The sequence below is a fragment of the Hirundo rustica genome, chromosome 15 (genome assembly GCF_015227805.2).
Source record: "Hirundo rustica isolate bHirRus1 chromosome 15, bHirRus1.pri.v3, whole genome shotgun sequence".
In the NCBI taxonomy this organism is placed as follows: Eukaryota; Metazoa; Chordata; class Aves; order Passeriformes; family Hirundinidae; genus Hirundo; species Hirundo rustica.
The window spans coordinates 13,606,680-13,630,729 of NC_053464.1; the positions used below are offsets into that span (position 1 = coordinate 13,606,680).

General features: G+C 48.7%; 2 protein-coding genes across 4 annotated transcripts; one reads left to right on the top strand and one right to left on the bottom strand.

Moving 5' to 3' along the window:
* The first annotated feature begins 242 nt into the window (after window positions 1-242).
* On the top strand, window positions 243-9,109 carry TMEM11 (transmembrane protein 11). Its single transcript, XM_040078757.2, has 2 exons — window positions 243-353; window positions 8,249-9,109. Exons 1-2 carry the CDS (start codon window positions 289-291, stop codon window positions 8,763-8,765), a joined length of 582 nt encoding a protein of 193 aa, XP_039934691.1. The 5' UTR covers window positions 243-288; the 3' UTR covers window positions 8,766-9,109.
* On the bottom strand, window positions 9,093-22,516 carry DHRS7B (dehydrogenase/reductase 7B). Of its 3 annotated transcripts, none has more exons than XM_040078753.2 (7): window positions 22,439-22,516; window positions 17,961-18,136; window positions 16,392-16,507; window positions 15,554-15,764; window positions 14,909-15,001; window positions 13,452-13,604; window positions 9,093-13,121 (listed from the first exon to the last, which is right to left on the bottom strand). In XM_040078753.2, exons 1-7 carry the CDS (start codon window positions 22,456-22,458, stop codon window positions 12,916-12,918), a joined length of 975 nt encoding a protein of 324 aa, XP_039934687.1. In that variant the 5' UTR covers window positions 22,459-22,516; the 3' UTR covers window positions 9,093-12,915. The 3 variants fall into 3 exon arrangements, with proteins under 3 accessions (XP_039934687.1, XP_039934689.1, XP_039934688.1); XM_040078755.2 differs by lacking the exon at window positions 22,439-22,516 and adding an exon at window positions 22,258-22,361; XM_040078754.2 differs by lacking the exon at window positions 22,439-22,516 and adding an exon at window positions 21,384-22,225.
* Between the last annotated feature and the right edge of the window lie 1,534 nt (window positions 22,517-24,050).

Sequence of the window (24,050 nt, forward strand, 5' to 3'; positions counted from 1 at the left end):
GCGGAGCCGCTCCGCCACCGGTGACGGGGCTGTGGCCGGGGGTTTCACCGGCCTCTCACCGCGGTGCCCCCCTGGGCCCCACCGCCCCCGTCCAAGGGACTACGCGCCCCAGAGCCCCCCGCGGCCGTGCGGTGGTGCGGGGCACTCTGGGACTTGTAGTCCTTTCGCGGGCTCAGCCCCACCCCGAGCAGCGGCCGCCGCCGCCCCCGCGCACTACATCTTCCGTCGGGCGTCGCGGCGCGCCCGCGGGCCGCCGGCGGAGACATTTGCGAGGCGAGTGTCTCCAAGATGGCGGCGTGGGGAAGGAGGCGCGCGGGCCCCGGCGGCACCAACAGCGGCGGCGGCCGGGACAGGTGAGGGGCGGCCGGGCCGGGGCGAGGGGCGGCGGGGGCTGCGGGGCTGCACCGCCCGCGGCGGCCCCGCGACCCCGCGGCAAGAGCGGGGGCGCCGCGAGGGGAGCGTGGCCGGGCGGGGCGGGCGCGGGACGCGGCCGCGCTGAGGCGCGGAGGGGCCGGGGGCGCTCGGCGCGGCCGGCCCGGGGAAGGTCAGCGCGGCCCGCGGCGTGTCTGGGGCAGCGCTGCCCGCGGCGGGATGCGGTGCTGGGGGCCGGGTAGAGGAGGGCCGGCCCCGGGAGGCTCCTTCCGTCCACGGCTATTTTTAAAGGCGGGGAGGGAGCGGCGAGTCCTCCAGGGTGACCTCCTTCTGCCGGGGCCGCGGCGAGCAGAGAGCTCGGTACCGCGCTCCGGCCTCTGCCAGGGCGGAGGAGCGGCTAGCACAGGCTGGAAATACCCACGGAGCAGCGGTGGAAGTTTGGGGATCGCAACTTTAAAATGGGAAAAAGAAACAGGGAAATCTCACTGAATCAATTAGGTTCGAAAGACCTCTGAGATCATCGAGTCCAACCTGTGACCGATCCCCACCCCGTCACCCAGACCAGAGCACTGAGTGCCACCCAGTCTTTCCTGAAACACCTCCAGGGACGGTGACTCCACTACCTCCCAGGGCTGCCCATTCCAGTATTTAATCACCCTTTCTGTGAAGAAATCCTTTCAAATGTCCGACCTGAACCTCCCCTGGCACAGCTTAAGACAATGTCTGGTCGAGCTGCTTTAAAATCCGTGTTCACAGCTCTCCACCTGCTGAAAATGTCTGGGTTTATCCCGCATTTCCTGACGTTGGCATTTTTCTGTTCTGCCTCAGGGCTGACTGATGTAACCGGCAGCTGCTGAAAGCTGCTGCACTGTTTTCTGAGTTTTCCTTTGTCCTGCCACCTTGCCTCGAAACTCTGATATCCCTCTTAATTAGCAACTCTGATATCCCCCTTCATTTGTGTTGTGGTTTTTGCTTCACTTTGTTCCCTTTGCTGTGTTCAACAGTGTTTGCTTTGATGCTGTTGAATTTACATGGCCAAGGAGAGCCACAAGTAGCCCTGAAAATCCTGGCGCTAATGTGAATTACAGGAATGCTGCCTGTGTTCAGGGAATTCAAAAGTAATTGAACTGGAAGGGCCAATGGAATTCCTGCATCAGCGTGGTTTAAATAAACAACTAAGAATACCACAGTGGTAAAACTGTCTGCACCCAGTGCTGGCACTGCCCCAGCACGGGAGGTGTGGAGTTTCCATGTGGATTTTTCATGTGCCCTCCCAACAGAAGGGAAGAAACAGAACATGGAAAAGAACACCTAATAACTTCAATTATTTTTCTAGGGTGAAAATTGACGCAGACTTAAAAGTGAGTTGTTACTGTGTAACTTCATCTGTGACCTGTACAATAATCTAATTGTTGTTTGAGATGATCTTTTTTCAAAGCTGTGATTGCTCTTGATCTTACGATCAAAAATATTCCTAAACACGAGTCATTCCACAAACCTGCTGCATGTATTATTTTTCCTTTGCCAGCGAGAAGGGTATGGAAGAGAACAGAACAGCAGATCCTCCCCTGAGCAGCGTTTCACAATCTCCATCAAAAGCTGGTGATTCTTAAGGTGTCACCCTGTACAAATGTGACAGGAGGATCATTCCAAAAGGTGTTGGGTGATGTCAGCGAGGTGCTGCTCCTTCCTGGCACTTGCAGAGCAGGAGATGAGGATGACTGGGCCTCTGCTGATCCCAAACCACACCTGCCCATCTTGTTGGGCTGCTGCAGCACCGGTTGTGCAAAGGCAGCGCTGACAGACCTGATGTCATCACATGACGGCATGTGCTTTTTATAGGGTGAATAGAGTTTTCTTACTCTGGGCAGGATTCTTGTCCAAAGACACGTTCTTTTGAACTGAATGTGCTGATACAGTTTTCCTGGTAACTGAGCTGCTTCAAGGAGTGTTTGTAGTTGTCAGCCAGCCGCTCTAAAAGGCATCTGTGTGTCGGAGGAGACTCGGTGCTGAATAAAATCCTGTCTGCTGTGAGACTAGAGAAGCTTTCATTTGAATTTATTTAAAAAAAAAAAAAAAAAGACCAGCATATCTGTGGAGACTGAGTCCCTTCAAAAGTGACTTTATTGATACAGTGAAAGCTGTAACTGGTTTAAAAGTGCTTTCCTTGCTAGGAGTGAATGTTAGGACATTAATTTCAAAGGATGTTGACTGAACTCCAGCTGGCCCTGGTGGTGAAATAATAATGTTAAAACAAAATAACCAAAAACACTGAAGGGAACCAACTAAATATTTGTTTTGCTTCATTCTGGATAGACTCTTTAATGGAGCTTGTCTAAAGGGAATTGTTAATCTGTAGACCAAAACAACTTTTTCATACAGAACAGACACTGGATTGTACTGGGTGTTTTTGTATAAAAGGCAGCCCAGTGCCCGCCAGAGCAGTGGACAGCATGTTGTTTGTTCCCCTGGGAGATGTTCTGACAAACTCTGGAAAGAACAGCTTTCATGTCATCACCACTGCCTGCACTGGCTCCTCTGTGCCCTCACAGAGCTCTCGCTACCTGCACTGCTCAGATTTCTGGTACTCTGCTTGCAGCAATGATTGACCTATTTCCATCAGTCTGGCTAATCATTAGTTGACTTAAAATTGACACCTCCTTGTTGTCTGAGGGCTGGATTTGTTGGAATGGTCTGGTGGTGTTTTCCTTAGTGTTCAGGGAATGTTGTCCCTCCCTAAGGCTGCTTGAAGAGCTTCCCAATGTTCACCTGTCCTTTTTCCTATTTGAATTCAAGGTGCATCTTTTGAATTAAAGTCTTGCTTTATTGCCCCGCATTTCCTGTTCTTCCTCTGCTTGAGTGCCCTTCTTAAAGCCCCAAGCCTGACAGCCCTGGCTGAGGGCTTGAGCCTGGTAGATTGTGGGGACCTTCAGCAGAGAAAACAATTCTCCAGGTGTTTAGGGTGGGATGTGTTTGTGCTTTCTGTGCACCATATCCTGAGCAGAAACGTACACTGGGGAATATGACGGGGAGGTGGAATATTTCCACTGAGAATTAAAGGCAGGCCACAGCTCATTCCTTAATCTTGAAATTAAATTAAATTTCAGGAAGGATTTAAGTTGGAGGGAGGGAAGTTTAGGGTTTGAATTTGTCATGCCTTGACTCTGTTGACTTCCTCCAGCTTGGCTGAGATGCTGACAATGCTCCCAGACATGCTCTGGCCATCTGTAATGTCCTTTTTCTAAGATCTTGCACAGCCAGCACGAAATCCCTTTTGCACTGTTTTGCTGGACTGTATGTGCTGCTTGTGACCAGGTGTTATCACACTGCTGCAAGCTTCTCTTTTCTAATTTTTTTAACTACTTATCAGACTGGTCTTCATTTTCAGTTAATCTGACTGTGTGGTGCTCCGAGCAAAACTCTTGCTCAGTAAAGAAAACTTCGATAAAACTTGACCTGCATGTTATGGGAGGGGCTCAAAAGAACTTTTTATTTTTACCCAGAACTGTATTTAAGATTGTTTGCAAGTGTGATTTTGAGCATTTGCAGAACTGAGATAGTTGGGTAACTTGAAACCCTCTCCAGTAGTCTGTCTGGCAGGTGCCATTAGGTTGAAGACAACAAACTCAGGAGGCTCAGTCCTTCTCCCTGCAGGTGGGCAGTGGTGGGAGGATGCTGAGGGTTCTCCCAGGATGTTTTCCCCTGCCTTGTACTCAGTCCTCTGTTCCTTTGTTTCTGCTTTTGCCACCTGGCAAAAAAGATCTTTTGACATGAAGAGACATTGTGCCTCCTCTTTGGAACGTTATTTATTTCTTCATCCATAAAGACTGTCCAATAGAAATTCCCATTTACCAGGCAGGCTGCTGTTTTCAGGAGCCTCCTTCCAAGGTGGAGGCAGAGAAATGGAATTGTACTGAGGACTGGAACTTCAGAAGAGGTTCTGTGAGGGTGGAGATGCCCTGGCACCGGTGCCCAGAGAAGCTGTGGCTGCCCCTGGATCCCTGGAAGTGTCCAAGGCCAGGACTTGGAGCAACCTGGGACAGTGGAAGGTGTCCATGCCCGTGGCAGGGGATTGGAAATGGATGTGCTTTGAGGTCCCTTGCAAACCATTTCAGGATTTGATGAACTGCTGGAGCTGCTATTGTTCACCCTGTCCTGGTGCTCTCCCATATTCCCATGTTAGGAAGACAATCCAAATGTAATTTGAAGCTTGCTCTATAGCTAACACAGACACTTCTGCCCCTCCTGCTGCTGTAGTTCTGTTAACAATGGATTCCTTATTTATAACTTTGGCAATACCAAACTTTGACATCGCTGAGTTTTAACTGATTTACATCTTGCTGTGATGAATAGCTGAGAGTTCTGTCACATTCCCTCATCTAGGCATTCATTCAGCACTAAAAGTTCTCAAATACAGAATGCCTGAAGCTGCAATAGAACAAATATTTGGACATAAGGTCTAGAACTATTCTTACAGAACAGGTGTGCAAGTTTTTAAGTGTGCCCTCTTATTTGGACTGGGGAGACAGGTCCTGGAAAATCCTTTGATTGAATGATATTAACAACTGCTTTTAGGCTCTGGTCTCTCTAGTAAACAGAGCCTGTCAGGCTTCTGAACACCTGGCAGTATTTTATGTCTTCTGGCATTAGGTGCTCTCTGGTTATTTACTATTCTTTTAAGTAAAATGGAGTTTATATAAAATGCCCACACTTGCTAAATGATGCCAGCTCAGAGTTGCTTGCACAGCTCTGCAGTTGTGTTTGTCATGGCCAGGGGTGGGTGACAAGCTCCAAAAGGCAAACTCCACGGCCTCCAGTGTTTGAGCAAATCCAGTTGCTTTGACTGGATTTGTTCGTGTGCAGTTCATGTGTTCAATGGAAAGGCTGTGTCAGGAGAGTTCCCTCTGTGAAGTCCTTGGCTGAAACCTCCTCAAGCTCACAAATCTCTGTCTCTTTCTGTATCATCTGAAATCCAAACAGTTTTCAGCTTTCCATGTTCCAAGGGCAGCCAGTTCTTGTGTGGAAATAATACATAAGAACCCCAATTCCCTGTGCAGAAATGGAGACTTGCTGCCTGCCTTCCTGACTCTTCACATGTTTTATTTGAACAGATACCTTTTCATTTGTCATTTTTGGATTGGCTGTTTTGCCATGTGCAGTTTCAGCACTATGATACAGATTTATTCTGATTTTAGAGGACTCATTTGGAGAAACAGCACAGTTGGGGAGCTGACTTTTTCAGGGACGAAGCCTTTGAGCTGTTTAGTTCCCAGTGATTTTTTATTTTTCCCAGCACAACATACTTTAAATTCTGCTTTTTTTTGGTATTGGAGGACTGTGCTTTTCTTGACTATTGTTAGAAAGCCCCAGAGCATGGCAAGCCAAAAACTTCCAGAGGAGATGAACAGTGCTGCCTCTGGCCAGTCTGTTGGATTCCTGCTGACAGGTGGCTGTTGTGGTGTGGCTCTGCTGGTGCAGTGACGGTGAAAAGAAAAAAGAGGGAAGAACAGGCAAGAGCTGAGCGAGGAGAAATGAGGCTGATGGGTTTGTGCCACCTGTCCTGGTGCTGAGCCTGGAGCAATCCCATGTAATGTAGATCCTGAATTCCTGGAGTTAGAAGCTCAGTTCCCATGGCTCTTGTACAGGCAGGGAAGGAATGGGCTCGCTTCATCCATGTTTTCCCAGTGATGACACGGAGATCTGGAATGACAACAACTGTGCTGCAAAGCCTCTGGGAAGTTCTTAGTTGAATTTGGATTCTGCTTCTCTATTTTGCAGACCCATCTGCATGTTCCCAGGTATTACAAAACACTGAAAGTGTTGAAAAGCTGGAAGCTCCTCGTTGGAAATATCAATTCTGTCAGGAGGATTGTGTTAGCTCTGGGTTGGTTTCCAGCTTGAAAATGCCTTTCAGCAATAGCTTTTCCATGAAGTCATTATGCCCTAGCAAGTGGTTTCACAAAGTCATGGCTGGTGGTGTGCAGTTACCTTAAGTCTCTATATGTCTTTCACAGTGAAACTGGAATTTTTGATCTGGAAGAAGCTGCACTTGGAGCAGCTGTTACCAGGGAAAAGAATCCTTGACAGAAACCATGACCAGCTGTGTCCTTGGGGTCAGCGTAACACCTGCTTAACTGGTTTCTTGTCAGAAATTCCTTATATAGGTCCTGTCCTTAATTTTTTTTCTCTAAATACCTCTCAGTTCACTGCAGAACAGCAGAGTGCTGAAAGGGTTAATGGTAATTTTCCCAACAATGCCTGACAAACTCATTGCCCTAAAGAAGCCCCCGGCATACACGGAATTAAGGCGGATTTTTATTTTTCTTTCTACACATGAACAGGCCAAAGGGGAAATGCACTGCAAGGAACTCAATAACTACATTGTAAGTTGAGTTTTCCTTGTAGGTTATATAAATTCCAGCTGGACTTTTAATGAAAGTGCTTATAACTCTGCTTTGGGAGAGGGTGGTGCCTCTCAGGTCCTGCTGGTTGATGTTTGCTGCTCTTACAAACCCAGCCATGTCTGCAACAGCTTGTAATTTAAAAATATTCTTGATTACAGCTGGCCACTGCTCAATCCCCTTTGCAGCCTGAGTGGAGCTGCACATTAAGGATAATGTTTGGCAACAGCAGCCTGTGAATGTGTATTTTTCTCTCTTATTTTCCAGTGCATGCACATAAGTACCACTGTACTAATGGAGCAAAAAGTGCTCATTCTGTTCTCCACATCAGCAGTGTGTTCCTCCTGGTATCACAGGGATGAGGCTGCTTTGTCTGCTGTGATTAGGTCAGATGTGTGATTTGTTCTCCTTCTGCTAAAGGAATCTGCTAGATATTTTTATCTGTGCTAGGCCACGTGCTCAGTTTTGCTCTGGTTAAGCACAAGTATGTCAGAAATATTCATTTCTGCTTAGAAGGGAGGATTTTGCCTGCTTCTGATGGATAGGTTTTTACCCGTTCTCAGAGCAGGTATACAGTCATAATCTTCTTTCTTAGCAGTCTGTACATGAAAGTAACTGCAGATACAAGGTGATGCGGTAAAGAGGGTAGAGGGAAGGTGGAAAATGATGTGACATGAGGTAGATGAAAGCTGCTGCTCCAATACAAGTTCCCTGAATCCCCTGGGTAAGAAATGTGCTCCCAGGTAAAGTGAGCAGCTCTTTCTTCACTGCTTAAGCCTGCCTGGGTTAAAAACTTGTGTCTTACTTTGTTGCATTCCACTTCAGGAGAGGGAGTGTTCTGCCACAAACTGAATGCTCTGCTGCCTTCTTCGCCTTCCCTTTCAGCGGAAAGGGAAAGATGGTCCTTGGCCATCCCTGTTGGATTTACCATGGATTTAATAGGCTGTGTTAATATGCAGGACTAAATAGCAAGCTGCATCAGAAAGCAAATGTATCCAACTAGAGATGCTTCCTCTCTCCAGACCTCCCAGAGCAGCATGTCCTCCTGATCAATGAGCCGCTTGTCTTGGTTTCTGTGAAAGCTCCCGAAGTCTGTGTGGTTTGTTCAGTGATGTGTTGTGGTCACTAGGGTGTGAGTGACACTTCTGCTCTCTCCAGAGAAACTGTGTGGGTTTCAGTGTGAGAAACCATTTCAGGACTGTTACAAGACCCTGTTTCTCAAATTGTTCTAGATCCTTCAGGTTAGGAAAAGGTAAGAAAAACATTGCCTTCTTTTGGGATCAATTATTGTACAGCAGGAGCGATCAGCTGATGTGAAATGGAGCTTGAGTTGAGAAGCTGCTGGTTGTGAAACAGAGGCAGTGACCTTGAGGGGCTGCCCTCACTTAGGACACTCGTGTCCTGCTCTCCCAGCCGGGTGGGTGAACGGCCTGTCCTTCAGCCCTGTAGTTTTAATTCTTCATTTCCCTTACCAGGGTGACCTTGTCCTCCACGGACTGTTACATTGTGCACGAGATCTACAACGGGGAGAACGCTCAGGACCAGTTTGAGTACGAGCTGGAGCAGGCGCTGGAAGCGCAGTACAAGTACATCGTGATCGAGCCCACGCGCATCGGGGACGAGACGGCGCGCTGGATCACCGTGGGGAACTGCCTGCACAAGACGGCCGTGCTGGCGGGCACCACCTGCCTCTTCACGCCCCTGGCGCTGCCCGTAGATTATTCTCACTACATCTCCCTGCCCGCCGGAGTGCTGAGCGTGGCTTGCTGCACCCTCTACGGGATCTCTTGGCAGTTTGATCCCTGCTGCAAGTACCAGGTCGAGTACGACGCCTATAAACTTTCGCGCCTGCCCCTGCATACGCTCACCTCGTCCACTCCCGTGGTGCTGGTGAGGAAGGATGACCTGCACAGAAAGAGACTGCACAACACGATAGCACTCGCTGCCCTGGTGTACTGTGTAAAGAAGATCTATGAACTCTATGCTGTATGACTTCAGCAGGGAAGAGAGAAACCCACAAAGACAAGTGTATTAAGACTCCCACAGTAACATTTTGTTTTTCCTCTTTGAGAAGCGCTGGAGACTGGGAAGGATTTGGTTTAATAGAGCTGTTATTTTTCAAATAACACATCACTGGTGCACCAAGGTTTTTCAGTTCTTCATTACACTTGAGATGTGGATGTGTGGTGACTTGAGATACGTATGTTAGGCCAGGGGAGTCCAATACAGCAGTGGAATGTCGATAAAAGGAAGCAGTAGAAAGAAGGGGTGTGAGAGCTGCTTTCTTTTTTTTTTTTTTTTCCTTTTTTTTTCCCCTTTTTTTTTTTTTTTTTTTTGGGAAACATTTAAGTATATTGTTTAATTGTATTACACAGAACCAGACAGAAGTTATCATTGACCATTAAAGGATGAGAATTTCAAATGCTCTTGCTCTCTTGTCACTGTTATCATAGTGATACCACTTTAAGTGTCCAGCTACAAACACATTCTGCTCAGTTCTTGTGAGTTCTTCCTAAGGTGGATACATCTCTGAAATGCCTTGAGCCACGTGCAGGGCTGGGGGCTGCCAAGGTGGGAGCCTGCTTGTCCTGCCCTGACCACACAATTCCACTGCTCTTGCCTGGAACACAGGAGCTGCTTGCTCCTGCTGCAGGGCATCCACGTGACTGCGTCTTGTAACTGAAATTTTAGAATTCAGTCCTGTGCATTAATTCATTTTTTAGCTCTCAACTCAAAATCTTGTTCTTAGAATGGGAAGCATTTATTCTTCTGCGAGATCTGCCAGTTATTTGGAGAAGATAGGGGCTTGCTGTCTGTAATCTCCTCCCACCACATGGGGAATAGGTGTGGCTGGTGTTGGCAGGGCCAGCTTGGCACAGCTCCAGGTGTTACATTTGGAACAGGAGAGCAAAGGCCTGCAGTGAGAGCTGCCTGTGCACTTTGTGCTCCCTGCTCCAGTGGGAGCTGCAGCCGGACCTTACAGCTGAAACAGTGACCTTGACAGGGGTCAGACCCCAAATTCTGCCTTCCTGTCTTTATCTCTCCAAATTGCCACAGCAGGCACCAAGGACTCTCCCTGTCCTCACCCCCATGGGCTGTTTGACCCCGTTCTGACTTGTGTTTCTCGGCTGGGGCAGTTTTTCTGTGAGCAGGACATGCAGCCCATTGTGTGTGTGCTGGGCAAACTGGGTTTGCTGGGTGTTCTCCGTCCTTGGCAGCAGCACAGGCAGCTGTACCCGAGTGGGCTGGAGGAGCTCCAGTGGCAGTGAGACATTTCTGGGTGGCAGCAGCCTTTTGTACAGTGGCTGAGCTCTCTCCCTCCAAGGTTAAAAGAAGCTGGGATCCAGAGTGTCTATTTATAGCAACAATGTACAGTTGCCTTGGCAGAGAGAGGAGGCAAAGAAATGCAACTACTTCATCTTTCAGTGGTTAAGCTATGCTGGGCAGGCTGCCCTTCCACCCTGACGTGTTTCCACAGTCCCTGCTGGATGGATTTGGAGTCAGTGGCACATCTGCCACAGCTAATACTGCTTTATTGCTACAGAAGGTCCTGAAATACCTTAGTGCTGGCCACACCAAAGGTGTTCCTGGTCTTTTTTTACTTAATGCAGAATAATTCTCAAGGCTGTTAGTTCCTTTCCTGCACCAAACACTTATTTGTGTTAAGCTTCCCCTGCTGTAGAATGATCACTATGGCAGGTTCCCTAAATGCATGGCTGGCATCAGAGACTTGAGTTAAAAATTATCAAGTTTCCTGGGGTCTCATTGCAGGAGGAAAGGTGAAAAGTCAGCTTGGCTCTCACAATGGGTAGGTCTGATTGAAAAACACAGCTGTTACTCCATTCTGAGGTGGAGGGGCAGAGGGGCTTGTTTTCCAAGGAATCTGAGTGATAACGTGGCTAAAATGCTTTCTAACATTCTGGTTGTTATTCAGGGCTGTAACTGTACAAGGTGACCTGGGAGAATGAGAGGGGGATTTTAGTGCACAGTGAAATGCTAAAACAACTTCCAAAAATTCTCATCCATGTGGACTGGTGCTGTATCTGCTGTCCCCAGTGCCAGTAGCTCAGTGGAACCAACAGTGGCTGGGGAGAAACCTCCCTTCAGAAGCCCCCACACTTTGCTGCCCACCCTGCCCATTGTGGCATGCTCTGCATTCCCCTTGTCACAGAGAGGGAATTTACTTCCAAAGGGAATGGGTGCACCCTCAGCAACCTCTGCCTTGGAGCTGCAGTTCCCACAGTAACTACAGGAACTCCCCACACATAATTTTTCCCTCAGGCGTGATGTGTTTTACCCTCAGTGCCCTGGATGGGAACACAGAAATGCAAAGCAGCCCCTCGGTCCTTCCCGGGGAGCCACGACCTGAAACACCGGAACATGGAACAGCTGAACAAGCCTGGCAGGAGCATTGCATTTCACCAAGGAAGTGAGGAGCTGAGTATGGGAAACACAAAAGGAAAAAAAAAAAGCACAGCTAACACCAGCACTCCCCTTGTGGAGAGGCAGAGAAAGTAATGCCTTGCTTTCCTATCTTAACAGGAAAAAAGGTGTCTACACACCTGAAAGCTTCAATTTGTCAATCCAACCCCAGACGTTCCTGTGACACAGCTGCAGCCTCAGCCACAGGGAAGGTGGCAGAGGATGGATGTCCTGACAAAGAGCAGCACTGTCGTCAATAAGCACATCCTGCTTCTCAGAGATCGTTTGTAAATCTGTAGTGGTTAAGAAAAGGTTTTTGGAAGAAGGTCCTTCTGAGCCTGCACACCTGTATCAGGGTTTGTGTGACTAATCCTCTGTGTGGATTTACAGGTCCCATAAAGAGGACTGGAATAAATAAAGCATGTTGTTCTGCAGCTGCTGCTGGTACAATAGCACCTTGCAGGGATGTAAGAAAAAACAAACCCCTCCTGCTTTCCCTTCCTCATATGTTACATGCTGTGAGGAGCTGGAGTAGACCCAGGGATTAACTTCATAGCAATGAAATTGTCATCAGATGTGCACTCCCAGGCAGGACATGTGAGGCAGGACACACGGAAAATGCTGGCAAGTGCATGGAGGTGGCAGGAGTGGTCTGGACCTTGGCTCCTACTAGCAGAGTTTATTTCAATTTTAAGATTATTTCCGTCCTATCTCTGTGCAGCAATTCCTTTTTCCTAGTGCTGCTGGTATCCCTCACATGAGGAGAAGAGGTGAGGAATGAAACACGGCACCCCTTCAGGCTGTTGGGCTCCCTGAAGTGATACCTGAACAGGCAGCTATCATTCCCCACTGGATGTGATCCTAATTAGCATCTGTGATTGCTTTAAAGCAGATGAGAACAAAGGCTCTGTGTGCTACGCTCTGCACCCTACACAGATGGATTCTCCTCCAGTGCCAGAGAGTGCCTGGTCTCCAGAGGATCACTCCTGCTCTGTGCTGCAGGTGGCCCAGGTGTGCTCCTGCCACCTGTGCAATGTGTCCTGGCAGCAGCTGCTTTGCTGTTCTACCTGTCCAGTGCTTCCCTGCATTCCTTGGGCTGGGATTCACGGGGCGCTGTCACTGCAGAATTAACTCTCCCAGTACATTGGTAGGGCATGATTCAGACAGGTAAAATGATGGCCAAATACATCAGGTACTTCTTTAAAAGTGGCACTGGATGGAGCTTAATTTATCAGATGACTTGGCACGTTAACAAGAAGAGGCTCTGAAGTTCCCACTGCAGGCAGCATGTCCTGGATCAGATTGGAAGGAGTGGGAATGAGACACTGATCACGAGAGCTCCCGGCTGAGGACTGTATTTCACAGGGGTGGGGACAGCCAAGGTCTGGTGGTGTGAAGGCAGAACAGGTGGTTTTATTTGTAGCAGGCCAGTAAAGCTGAGCATGCCTGCAGTGAGGTGAGGAGTCTCCCAGCCAGGGGCTTCCCCAGCTGCAGTGTTCCCCTGACCCCTCCCCTGCAGCTCTCCCCCATTGTCCAAGCACCCTTCCTTCTCCAGCTGAGGTTTAGGTGCTGTCTTCCAGCAGTGTGGGGGAAAACACTTCCCAGTCTCCATGCAACGGTAAACCGCATTTTGAGAAAGGATTTTCCTGCAGGAGCACCTCCAGTGATGTCCCAGCCGACTGCAGGGGCTCAGCCTCTCCCTGCTCAGGGGAGCTGAGCTCTAAGAACCCTTTACTTTTCTCTCCTTTTTTGCTCTAGATGCCATTAAGTTGAAGAAGAGCCTGGGGCAGAGGTTCCTCAGGTAGACAGCCAGACAGGGGGTCAGGCCAGCCACAAGCACTTCCTTCTTCTTCTGTCCCACTGCATTGAGAACCACCTGAGCCACCTCGGCCGCCGTCTGTCCCTCGGCCGTGGTCTTGTCCATCACTGCCAAGGGAAAGCTGAGTGAGCACCAACACCAGCAGGTAAACCCTCACTGAGGTACCCTTCCTAGCAATGCTCTAACTGCACATGGCTGCTTGCTTTGCTTCTTACTCCAGCTGTGGGTGGGCAGGTGTTCCTCATGGCTGGCCTGGAAGGCAAGAGTTGCTGTCTGGGAAGACTAAATTTTGGGGCTCGCTGTTCCTACCCTGCCTCCAAAGTTGTTTTTTGGTCCTCCAGGGCTAACCCGTGTCCCCACCAGAGGCCATGTGTTGCCAACACACCTTATAATAACATGGAGATGTTTTAGAAATAGGGCAGTGAGCGGTATCTCACCTCCATAGCGAGATCCGTCCGCTGTGACAGCGTTGAGGGACAGGTTTGTCTGGATGTACCCAGGGCTCACAACTGTCACTTCAATGTCATACTGCTCCACCTCTGCTCGCAGACAGTCAAAGAAGGCCTGGGTAGCATGCTTAGAGGCAGCATCTGGAAAACAGGAAAAGGACTGTGCACCAAGGAGAAGGAGCAGGGCTGAAGGAATTTTCACTTTCTGAATGGATTTTTCACTGCAATGCAGCTGCTTCTCAGCAAGAACCCGAGAGCTGTTCTCCAGCCTCTACATTTGTTTTTGTTTAGTGAACGGCAGCAACAGGTAGTGGGAGTCAGGGGCAATTTAGGAAGACAAAACGTAAACTCAAGTTGAAAACTGGCTGGGATCCTGAGCTTAATGTCACAGCCCTGCCAAAGCACTCCAGAGTGAACCCAAGCTGCCTCCCACTCCTGATAAAGGAGACCCAAAGCCTTTGGAAGGCAGAGCTGGCTGCCCCGCACGTGCTGAGCACTGGGGACTTGCAGAGCAGGTTCAGGGCTTGGCTGCACAAAAGGCAACACCAGATCACACAGGCAGGGAAGCGTGGCCTAGGGCAGGATTTTCCCCCATGAAATGGCTGAGTGACTCCTTTGGCTTGGCCACTGCCTGCGACTGCCACCACCACACCAGCAGCACCAGAGCCAGCTCAGCACGGGCTGCTCACCCTGCGAGGACCCAGGCAACGGCTGAGCTCCTGCTGCCAGCTCCACATGGCTCTGGTCCCTGTGCAAGCGCTCTGGGAGCTCCTCAGAACACAATTCTGGAGCAATTGGACCCACATCACCTGCGAAACCCCATGGCTCAGGCGTTCCAGGCTCTCCCCAGCTCAGCATCATTCCTGACCCACCATATGCCATCACCACTCTACTTCTGGTGTTGGCTTTCAGTGATTTACAGATGCCTGTGTGTCAAACGCTCTCCTCTTAGTTCGTCCATCTTTTAAAAAGCTATTTTTTCAATAATCCCACCAATATTTCTTGTCATAACTGATTTAGCATGAAGGGTTTGCTGGATCAAGATTGTTTAGGCTTCTGTTCTGGCATTGTTTGTACTATGGCACTTCATAATTTATTAAAACAAAAAATTTCTGCTTTCTTAGAGGAGATAATGCAGACAAATGACAAGGATAAAATACCATAAAACTATGGAATTACAGTGATTCTCGCATGTTAATATAAGACTATCAAGCTGTTTTCAAAACATTCTCCTTCTCCATCCCTTAAAAGCTTTAGGACAGGGCTAAGATTTTGTATTTAAGAGCTCTGTCAGTGGTTTGTGACCCCACTGAGGGTGATGCACATCTCTGCCTTCCCTGCACACAGCCAATTCTATGGAGAGCTAAATGTGGAAGCAGAAGCCAAGTATTTATTCAGCCTGGTGCCCCAAATATGTCTTTCCCATCTTCTGTGGAGGTACTTACATGCAGATCTGAAAGGAATGCTTATTTTGCCTTGCACGCTGCTGATGGCCACAATGTGGCCTTGTCTCCTCTTGATCATGGAGGGGAGAAGTGCTAGCAAAGGACAGAAAAGACCCATTCAGACAGCAGTCCTGCCATTGGTGCTGTCAAGAATCAAAGCTTTCAGCGCACTCAGAGATGCTGAGGGGAATTACAAGATCCCTCTTCAGTGCAGGGGTTGGGACAGTGCTTGGGATGCCTGACTGAAGCTGTGTCTGGCTGGGACGTTCACCTGTGAGGAGATTCCTTGTGCCAGAGGCTGCACAAGGGCTGCTGGGGTGGCTCTGATCTCCCACACAGGGGGCAGCAGGACTTGCTTTTCCTACCACCAGAGCATCTTCCCATTTCCTGCAGCTGACACGCTCTGGGCTGAGCTTTCTGTGTCAGTGCAGACAGGATAACTGGACCTCTTCCAAGTCCCTGCCAGGGTCAGTCAGAGATGGAACCAGGGATCACCTCCAGTGGGGTATTTCCCACACAGTCATGCCCTCAGGCCTGCCCATAACCCCAAACCTCCCTTCACCCTGTACCAGGGACAGTTACAAACACAACTGAAGCTGTGCTGGTCTGCAGAGGCATCAGCCACAGCCTGTGGATCACAGGTACCTTTGGTGAGGGCTATAGGTCCAAAGTAATTTGTTTCCATCACTTTCTTATCCACATCCAGTCCTGTGTCCACAATTGTGCCTCGGAAGCTGATGCCAGCATTGTTGATCAGGATGTCCACATGACCCAAGGCCCTCAGGATCTCCTCAGCACCATTTACCACAGTTTTGGTGTCTGAGAGGTCAAACACCACAGTGTGAGGTTCGTGTGTCTGTGAATAAACTAAAGTTAGCAAAATACAGTTCAGTGCTGGATGTGCCAGCTCGTGATGGGATCCCCCAGCTCTGGAAGCACAGGGCCCCGTGCAACTACACTGCAGCAGTTCCATGTGGCAGGAATTCATGACAGAAGCAGGTTGTGCTTGTCTTTCTCTGCTCCTGTAGCCTGTTCCTTATCCCTGAGCCTAAGAAAGGGACAAGAGAGATCTTCCTCAAGTGTCCTGTTGTCTTATTAAAGGAAATGTACCGGAAAAAGGCAAAACGTAACCCCTGTATTTCCTGCAGTACCTTTCTTAGCCACTGTCAGCAGGCATAGATGTAAAAAAATAAAAGCCAACAGAAAGAAAGTCACTTTTCCAGATTCAGTGTATGAGGTGCAGGTGTAAGGGGTCTGGGCACTCTGCCCTCATGTGCTTTTGCTTCCATTTCTAGCCAAGATGGCTTCTTTTGGTGGGATTTTTACAAGGAATGCCATGCCAGCTCAGTGTACTCCTATATCCCTAACCACGGAGTTGTATTTTTCCTATTGCTCAAGAGAACAACCCACAGGCAATTCTGTAACTCCTGTAACAACCCGAGCAGAAATCCAGGGCACAGGCCTGTCCTTGTCCCACACTCACGTTTTTGCGGTGATTCTTCACGGCACAAAGCTCCTGCACCAGCTCTTTGAGCTTCTTGCTGTCTCTGCCACAGAGCACCACCTTGGAGCCAGCTGCGTGGAAAGCTTTGGCACATTCTGTGGAGGAAGCAAGGAAGAGAGAAAAGTAGGCATGTGAATCCCAGACAAAGGACAGACCCACATCAGACCTGGTGACAGCTAAAACTGCTGATTGCTGGCAGGGTCTGAGGTGGCTTCACTGCTGCTGTGTGATGGCCAGGCTGATTTACAGCCACATCCCACTCTCCTGAGTGCTGTTTACACATCCTCCCCCATAGCTGGTCAAATTTGCCTGTGCCTCTTCCTTTTTGACTTTACGCCCTTCTTAATAGGGACCCCTGGGTTTGTCATCTAACACGGGTCTTAGGAGTTTCGGTTCTAATGAACACCTCCAGAGGTTCTGGGAGCCTGGGATTTAATGGCTTCACCAAGGTGATTCCCTTCACTGGGAAAAGCCTGGAGAAGGGATGCCAGACTATTGTCCTCCTAATTGCACGTTCCTGTCCCCTCTGGGAGCCAAAGGGACAAACTGCTTGTTTGCACAAGGGATGACAGTGGATGGCAATGAACACGCAGTAATTAGAGGTGGTCTGGTGCATTAATAACTAGGAGTAAGGGGAGTTGTAAAAGGTCTTGCAAATGAGTCAAGAAGGGAGGAAACTTTACTGTACAGTGGTGGAAGTCTCTTCACCCCACAGCACACACGGAGCTCCAGCTGGAAGGTCTCTCCTGGAATACTAATTTCCTCTCTTCTTGATGAGAAGTACAAGATCCTTTACCACTCCCATTCTTTGGCTGAGGCAGGCAGAGAGAACCAGTTCATCTCCTCTGGCCAGTTCCTGAACACCCCTGTCCTTAGAGACAAACTCACATGCAAAGGCAGCATCAATTAAAGCTCTATTTGTTCTATAAATGTACTCATCCTAATGAAAGGCCTTGATAGCAGAGAGCACCTTGTCTTCTCTTCAAGCAGCTTTTAAAGCAATTATAGAAAGCAGAATTAGAGAATGTAGCCACTGAAGCAAAACATAAGTTTCAGTTGGAAAAGAAATACTCCCTGGTGTTAATAATGCCAAGAGTTTGACTTTAGAGTGGATGGATTTCTACCATGAGAGGAAAAGTACCTTAACTTGAAGGGTGAGGGACAAGGAGAAGGAGTGGAAAGTTTGGCAGAGCAGCTGGAAGTACACAAATGCAGAACACCACTTCTGGGAGGTTTTACTGAAACAATTTGGCTTCCTGGCTTTTTCAGGATTTAGGAAAAAGACCCCTGCCAGCATAAAAACAGCATCTAATTCCTTGCTTTGATAAGCTCCGGTTATACAGGATGATTAAAATTTTCTGTAGCAAATGTTGAGATTTTCTTACATCCAAATCTGCACTGGCTGCGGTTATAACTGAGGTGGGAGCCGCGTCTCTCAAAACTCGGATCACCAGGAGCTTTCAGCTCATTACCGCTTCATTCCAAGAGCTGCTCCTGCCACAGCCCCCCTGCCTGTCCTGCCCCTGGTGCCCTGCTTTGGGTCCATACCTTTTCCCAGGCCAGAGGTGGCCCCTGTGATCACCACCACTGCTTCCTGCAGGTACGCTCGCATCCGCATCCACTGCAGCAGCCGGAACAGCGCGAAGATCCCCAAGCTGCCAAAAAGCAGCGGGATGATGACAGTGCTTGTGAAATCCATGAGCTTTCCTTTCTGAACTGTCTTCCTGGAGCCACAGGATGAAAGGAAAGAGACCATTTCACCACGAAGAAAATCAGCAAAGGCTCGAAAAGTATTTTGAAATTCTTTTTCTTAACCCTGCCTTAGACCACCAATAAACCACTAAGATACCTCTGCATCTTCAAGAGATTTTCTCATCCCTCCATTTAGGCTTTGGAAAGTTCACATCAGTACCCAGTTTTAAGCATTTAAATAGTAATGTGAACATCCCAGCAGGACACTTGGCATTGCATCCTGTCAGCTGTCACGTAACAAAACTTGGGTTCAGGGATGCAGTTCCCGTGTTTTGCCCTAAATTCACCCTCTTGTGTGGAAATTCCTCAGGGCTGGGATATTTCTCCACATTCTTCTGATTGTATAAAACTGTTCAGATTTCTCTAGAACAGCCAGTACCAGAGTATCTACAAGCCAGAGATCAGTTACTGTGTATTTTCCCAGATGGACATAAGCCAGTCTGTCTTTTGGAGGCTCCAGGTTTTCTCTCTGAGTCAGTTATTTGCTTAACACACTGAAATCTCATCCTGGAATTGGACTCTGATACCAAGGCACAGCCCTAATCCCCTTGCTAAGCCATTCCTTCATGGGAGTAGTTTATGTGACAGCTTACTACAGGGCCAAAGAGCAAGTGGGACTTCTGTGAGAAGGCCACTAATTTTCCCTCTGTGTATCCTTGAGCTTTTATCAAAGCTTGGTGAGAGAGTAAAGTTAATTACAAGCCCTTCCTGAAATCTTCTGGGTGACACATGAAGCCAAAACCAAACATCAGGGTATTTTCCCTTCCCTTCTTCTTTCTTGTGCAGGCAAGAGTTTGAACTCTTGCAGTCTGAATTGCAAGAGAGGCCTTTACTGGGAATATACTGGGAAATTCTGGGCACACAACTCGTGTTCCTTCAAATAAAAGGACAGCATGAGAAGCAGAAAACAAGAGGTGGCTACAATGCTAAGACAGAATTCAGTGCCTTTGAGTAGGACTGAGCTTGTGTGGAACTGAGGGGATGGCAGAGGCTCTGCATGCCATGGAACAGAGCTAATGTGGAAAATGTCAGGCTCTTCCAGATATACATCAGGGGCTTGGAGAGAATTCCTCAAATAGCTGCTCAGTGAACAGCTTGCTGAAATAGTAGTGAAGTGAATAAAGTAAGTATTTCTGGGGGTACAGCTGGAACACAATAAAATAACACATAAAGACAGCTCTAAATAAACTTGGCAAGGTCTAAAAACAAAGCCATCGAGTCAGAACACAACTCTTCTTGGGGTTCTTTGGAGCTTCCCATTCCCAAACTGACTTGTGTGCGTCTGAAGTCCTTCCTGGTGTGCTCCACTGTGGATAATGCAGGGAGAGATGGGAACAGCAGCTCCCCCGGGCACAGGGAGTGTGCCCAGAGCAGGAAAGCAGAAACCCAGAAGGAGGATTCAGCTCAGGCCACTGCAAAGCATCTTATTCCTCCACCCCTGTGCTGAGAGAGTGCACACAGGGTGTATTTTGTATTTTGTGCTGGTTTGCAGCCAGGGACTGGTACAGTTCATTTGACGTAAGAGAATGGATCTTCCCTAAAATAATTCCTGGGAAAGAGATGTTTTGACACAAGGCCACTGGATTTTTAGGCTGGATGAGAAGGTTCTCCTGACTGGTTCATGCTCAGGTGGTCATTGAAAGCAGCTGCCTTCTTTATGATTCCCCTTTTTTTGCTCTCTCAAAGGTCTCTTGAGAGTCACAACACGAGGTGTGGGCAGGGCCAACAGGTGCTGTGCTGACACTGGGCTTATAGGACATTCTGGAATCAAAACCAAAATCTTCAGCCCACGTTTAGGCCCTTTCATTGTTTCCAAAGTGGGAGCTGACAGGTGCAGTGGCACTTCCTTCATGAGGCAGTGGAAAAAGCTGGCCCTGCTCTGGTTTCAGTGAAATGCAGGTGAAAAGTTAACTGGGAACAGGGGGCTTTCCTGACACCTCTCCTAACTAAAGCACACTAAGATCTGAAAAATATTTCCAAGTCTTTTACTGTTTTTCTTTCCTTCTTCTCCATGTTATACACAGGAGCTGGGCAGATTGTCCATCTCTGCCTGAGGGCTGCAGCAAACCAAGAACCCAGGCAGGAGCAACAACCTGCTCTGGCAGCTTCCAGGCTGGAGACTGAACCAACAGGTAACAGCTCTGGGGAGGGGAAATATGGGGTGGGGAAGAAAAGGATTTGCCAATCAGAGATGTAAACCCCTTTATATTGGGGCATGCAGATGCAGTTCCTTCTTAGAAGGTGCTCAAATGGCCTCTTAACCCCAAAACAAAGAAAATCTCAGTTCAGTCAGACTTGAGAGAGCGGACAACTCAGCTGAATAAATTATTTGGCACAGAAGAACTTCTGTAGCACTTCAGACCTACAGCAACAAGTTTTGCTTTGATTTCGTGATTTGCTTCTATCACAAACCCAACTTTAGGTAACAGTGAAGCAGCCAAAGACACCCCAGCACAGGTAATGCTGTGTCACAGGGTGTGAGGGTGGGGAACACACGGGTTCCACACCTAATTTGAGATGAACTGAGCATCTCAGGCCTCCTGCTCAAAGGTCTGAGACCCCACTGTCACCTTTGTTCAATAATTTGGGTGTTTATGCTGAAAAAAAAATCCCTGTGATTAACAGGTAATGTTTATAACACCAGGGTTTCAGAATGGGAGAAGCCACTGCTCGTTAACTGGTGCAAACCAAGTCCTGTAATTCCCAATTCTCCATCCCAAAAGGCAGGATTGGAACGTGCAGAAATCAGAGAGCAGAAATAAGGACACTGACAATGTGAGCAAATATAGGCGATAGGAAAATTTTTGAAGGCTTCACACAGAATAAATCACATTCATCCAATTAAAAGCAAACCCAGAACTTTCCCCTTAAAACAAAACTGGATATTCTTCTATAAAAGCCAGGATAATGGTTTCTGAAGGAACAAGGATATTAATTAATAAGGTCAAAGGTGCACAAAAGGCAGCAAAGATGAGACCAAGTCCTAAACAACCAAACTCCTGAAAGCTTCCCCAAATAATTTTGATTCTGTGGCTTCAGGCTCCCAGAATCACATTGTCCTTTCCATGACAAGTGGCAGCAACCAGGAGGCTGCATTCCCAAATCTAAAGGCTGGAGGGATAAAAGGAAGGGGGGGAAATCTGCTTTTCCTAAGGCAGAAAGCACAGCCCCTCTAGGCTTGAGTGAGGACTTTAGTCTGAAGAAAGCACAATGTCCTACCTGAGAAAGGGGCTCACTTGCAGTGACTCTGAGCTGGAGCTCCCTCGGTCCCGGAGCAGGACAGCCCCGGCTTAAATTTGGAAATGGCAGCGATCCAAGCAAGTGTCCAATGCCACCTCAGCCAAGGGCTGCCTCTAAAAACAAACCTTGGGAATACAGGCTCTGACCTTTCCAGTGGAGGGGGGGAATTTAACCCCCAGGCTGAGAAGATGGAAGTGAACTCAGACTTCTGAAACCAGTAAAAACTCCTAAGGAGGAATGAAGCAACTGGACAGAGCTCCTTGTTCCAAACAGAAAACGGGAGAAGGAAAACAACCACCCAAGTGGAATTGTCAACAGAAAGCTGCCACCCAGGCATTACCTGAAGCATCACCTAAGGAAACCCTCAGCAGTCATTCTGTGCATCCTGCCTAAGTTCTTCCATAATTGTTATGCAAAACAACAACCTCAACCCATGGTGCAGCAAGAGGGGAAAAAATATGTTTCCAAAAAACCAGCCTGGACTTGAGAAATTATCTGGTCTTCCAGCTGGTCTATGGAAGGTGTCGCTGTCCATGGCAGGGGTAGAATGAGACAGGATTTAAGGTCCTTTCAACCCGAACCAGCCAAGGATTATATTAAATTGTCCTCTCATTAATCTTCGTGCCACTTTTACTCAGTTACAAACTGTAATTCCACCCTCCCACGCGGAATTCCTCTATTGGTGTTCGGGACAGAAACAAAGGTGGCCCGATGAGAAAACAGAAACATTTGTTATTCTAAAGAAAGCATTTTGCAGGCATTTACCAAATCAAGAACCACCTAAACCTCCGTGAGAACACGACCGCTGGCTGCCTCCCTGGTTTATCTATAATTAGGTATTTAATGGCAGTACCGGCGGTGAACTCTGTCCCGGAGAGCGCTGGCTGTCCGTGCGCGCACCAACGCCGCGTTTCCCCACTCTCTCCGGCATTTCCCAGACCCCCCGCCGCCCTCAGGGCCGTGCCCGCAGCTCCCCGGCCCCTCCCGGGTGTCCCCCGGCCCCTCCTGTCCCTCCCTGGCCTCGCTGTTCCCACCTGGCCGCCGCCGTCACCATGGCCACCGCCGGAAGTGACGAAACACTTCCGTCCAGGTTCCGATCCGCCCTGACGCCAACCGGAAGTCGCTGCCGGAGAGCTGCTGCCCTCACCTGTCCTCCCGCCTGTGCAGCCCGGCCGGGGAGCGGCGCTGCCAAGCAGGGGTTCTGCCCTCTCGGGGTTCCCCTCCGGGTGGGCATTGCCCTCACTCCCAGAATCCCAAAATCCCAAAGGGGTCGGGCTGGGAGGGACCGTGGGGCATCTGCGTCAGCCTTCTTGCTCAGCAGGGCCATCGCAGAGCACGGCACGGGATTGCGTCCTGGCAGCTCTGGAATATCCCCGGTGAGGGAGGCTCCACGCCCTCTCTGCTCGGGCACTGCACGGTGAATTTCTTCTCATGTCCAGGTGGAACTTCCTGGGCATCAGTTTGTGTCCATTCCTCTTGTGCCATCGCTGGGCCCCACAGAGCAGATCCTGGACCATCTCTGACCCCTCCCTGCACATCCCGAATTCCCAGCTGCAGTGGTCACTCTTTTAAGTGCTCATTGCTGATGACACCGACCTAAATTCCATCCTCTTCATATCGCCACATGAAAACAATCACACAAAAAGCTCGGTTGGAAGGGACCCACACGGGTCACCAGCTCCAGGTCCTGCACAGGACATCCCCAAAATCCCACAGGACAGGATCCCTCGCGAGGCTTGAGTGTGAGGAACAGCAGTTAAATCCTGTAGGAGAAAAGAGGCGTTTCTGCAGAGCCTCTTTCAAATCCATGGCGGGATAAAACCCGATTTCTGTGCTTTCCCGTGAGCTCTGTGCAGGAACGGGGCCCGAATGTGCTGCAGGTTGTGCAGATTTAGATAAATCCCCTGGCTGGGGTGCTGGCACTGCTAAGGGCCATGGAGCGCTGCCAGGCTGTGGCACAAACCTGGCTCCAGTGATCCCAAAAGCCCAAAGTCCAAATGTGTCAGGACTCTTGCCCTGAGGAAGGAAAGGCACAGGGAGCTTCCCCACCTCTTTGTGAAGGTTTTTTACAGAGGCAGTCAGAGATACTCAAACGTTTCCAAGGGCAGTTAATCCCACATATCTTTCCCTGTGGACAGCAGTGAGATAAAGGATAGCTTTTTGCAGCAGTTCTTTGAAAGACGGTTTTATCGTTAATTTTTGTGGTAACTTTTTTCTGCTCCTCTCCTCTAATAGGGAAAACAATGAAATTAACCCAAAACTTCAGTGCCACTTCATCATTAGTAAGGGATCAATATTTCAGGGAAAAGATGAGAAAATAATTCAAAAATCTTCCTAAAAATTACCATCTGAAAGTAAGGATGATAATGCACTTTTTTGACTTCGGGGACAATGTGTTATGAAATGGAAGAATCAATAATTTTATTTACACAGATGAACTCGAAAAATAAAACCCAGAAGAAGGTTTATGTCATGGCAGCCTTACTGGGAGCTGTAGTTGGTTCAGTCTTGTGAAAATCAGAGCTGGAAAAAACCATCTCAGTCCTTCTTTTCCTCTCAAGTGGGGCAGCAAGAGCTGTAGCTTAATGCACAGGACAGCAGTTATCTGAGAGCTCTGCCCAAGCTGCTCTGGTCATTTTCCTGGGA

What these genes read in the sequence shown, in the direction of transcription:
- TMEM11 (XM_040078757.2), top strand. Translation starts at nt 289, where the DNA reads ATGGCGGCGTGGGGAAGGAGGCGCGCGGGCCCCGGCGGCACCAACAGC. An exon ending in AGCGGCGGCGGCCGGGACAG is followed by an intron (nt 354 to 8,248) that starts GTGAGGGGCGGC and finishes TTCCCTTACCAG; the next exon opens with GGTGACCTTGTCCTCCACGG.
- DHRS7B (XM_040078753.2), bottom strand. Translation starts at nt 22,458, where the DNA reads ATGGTGACGGCGGCGGCCAG. An exon ending in ATGGTGACGGCGGCGGCCAG is followed by an intron (nt 18,137 to 22,438) that starts GTGGGAACAGCG and finishes CTGTGGCTCCAG; the next exon opens with GAAGACAGTTCAGAAAGGAA. An exon ending in CATTCCTTTCAGATCTGCAT is followed by an intron (nt 13,605 to 14,908) that starts GTAAGTACCTCC and finishes CCTGTTTTCCAG; the next exon opens with ATGCTGCCTCTAAGCATGCT.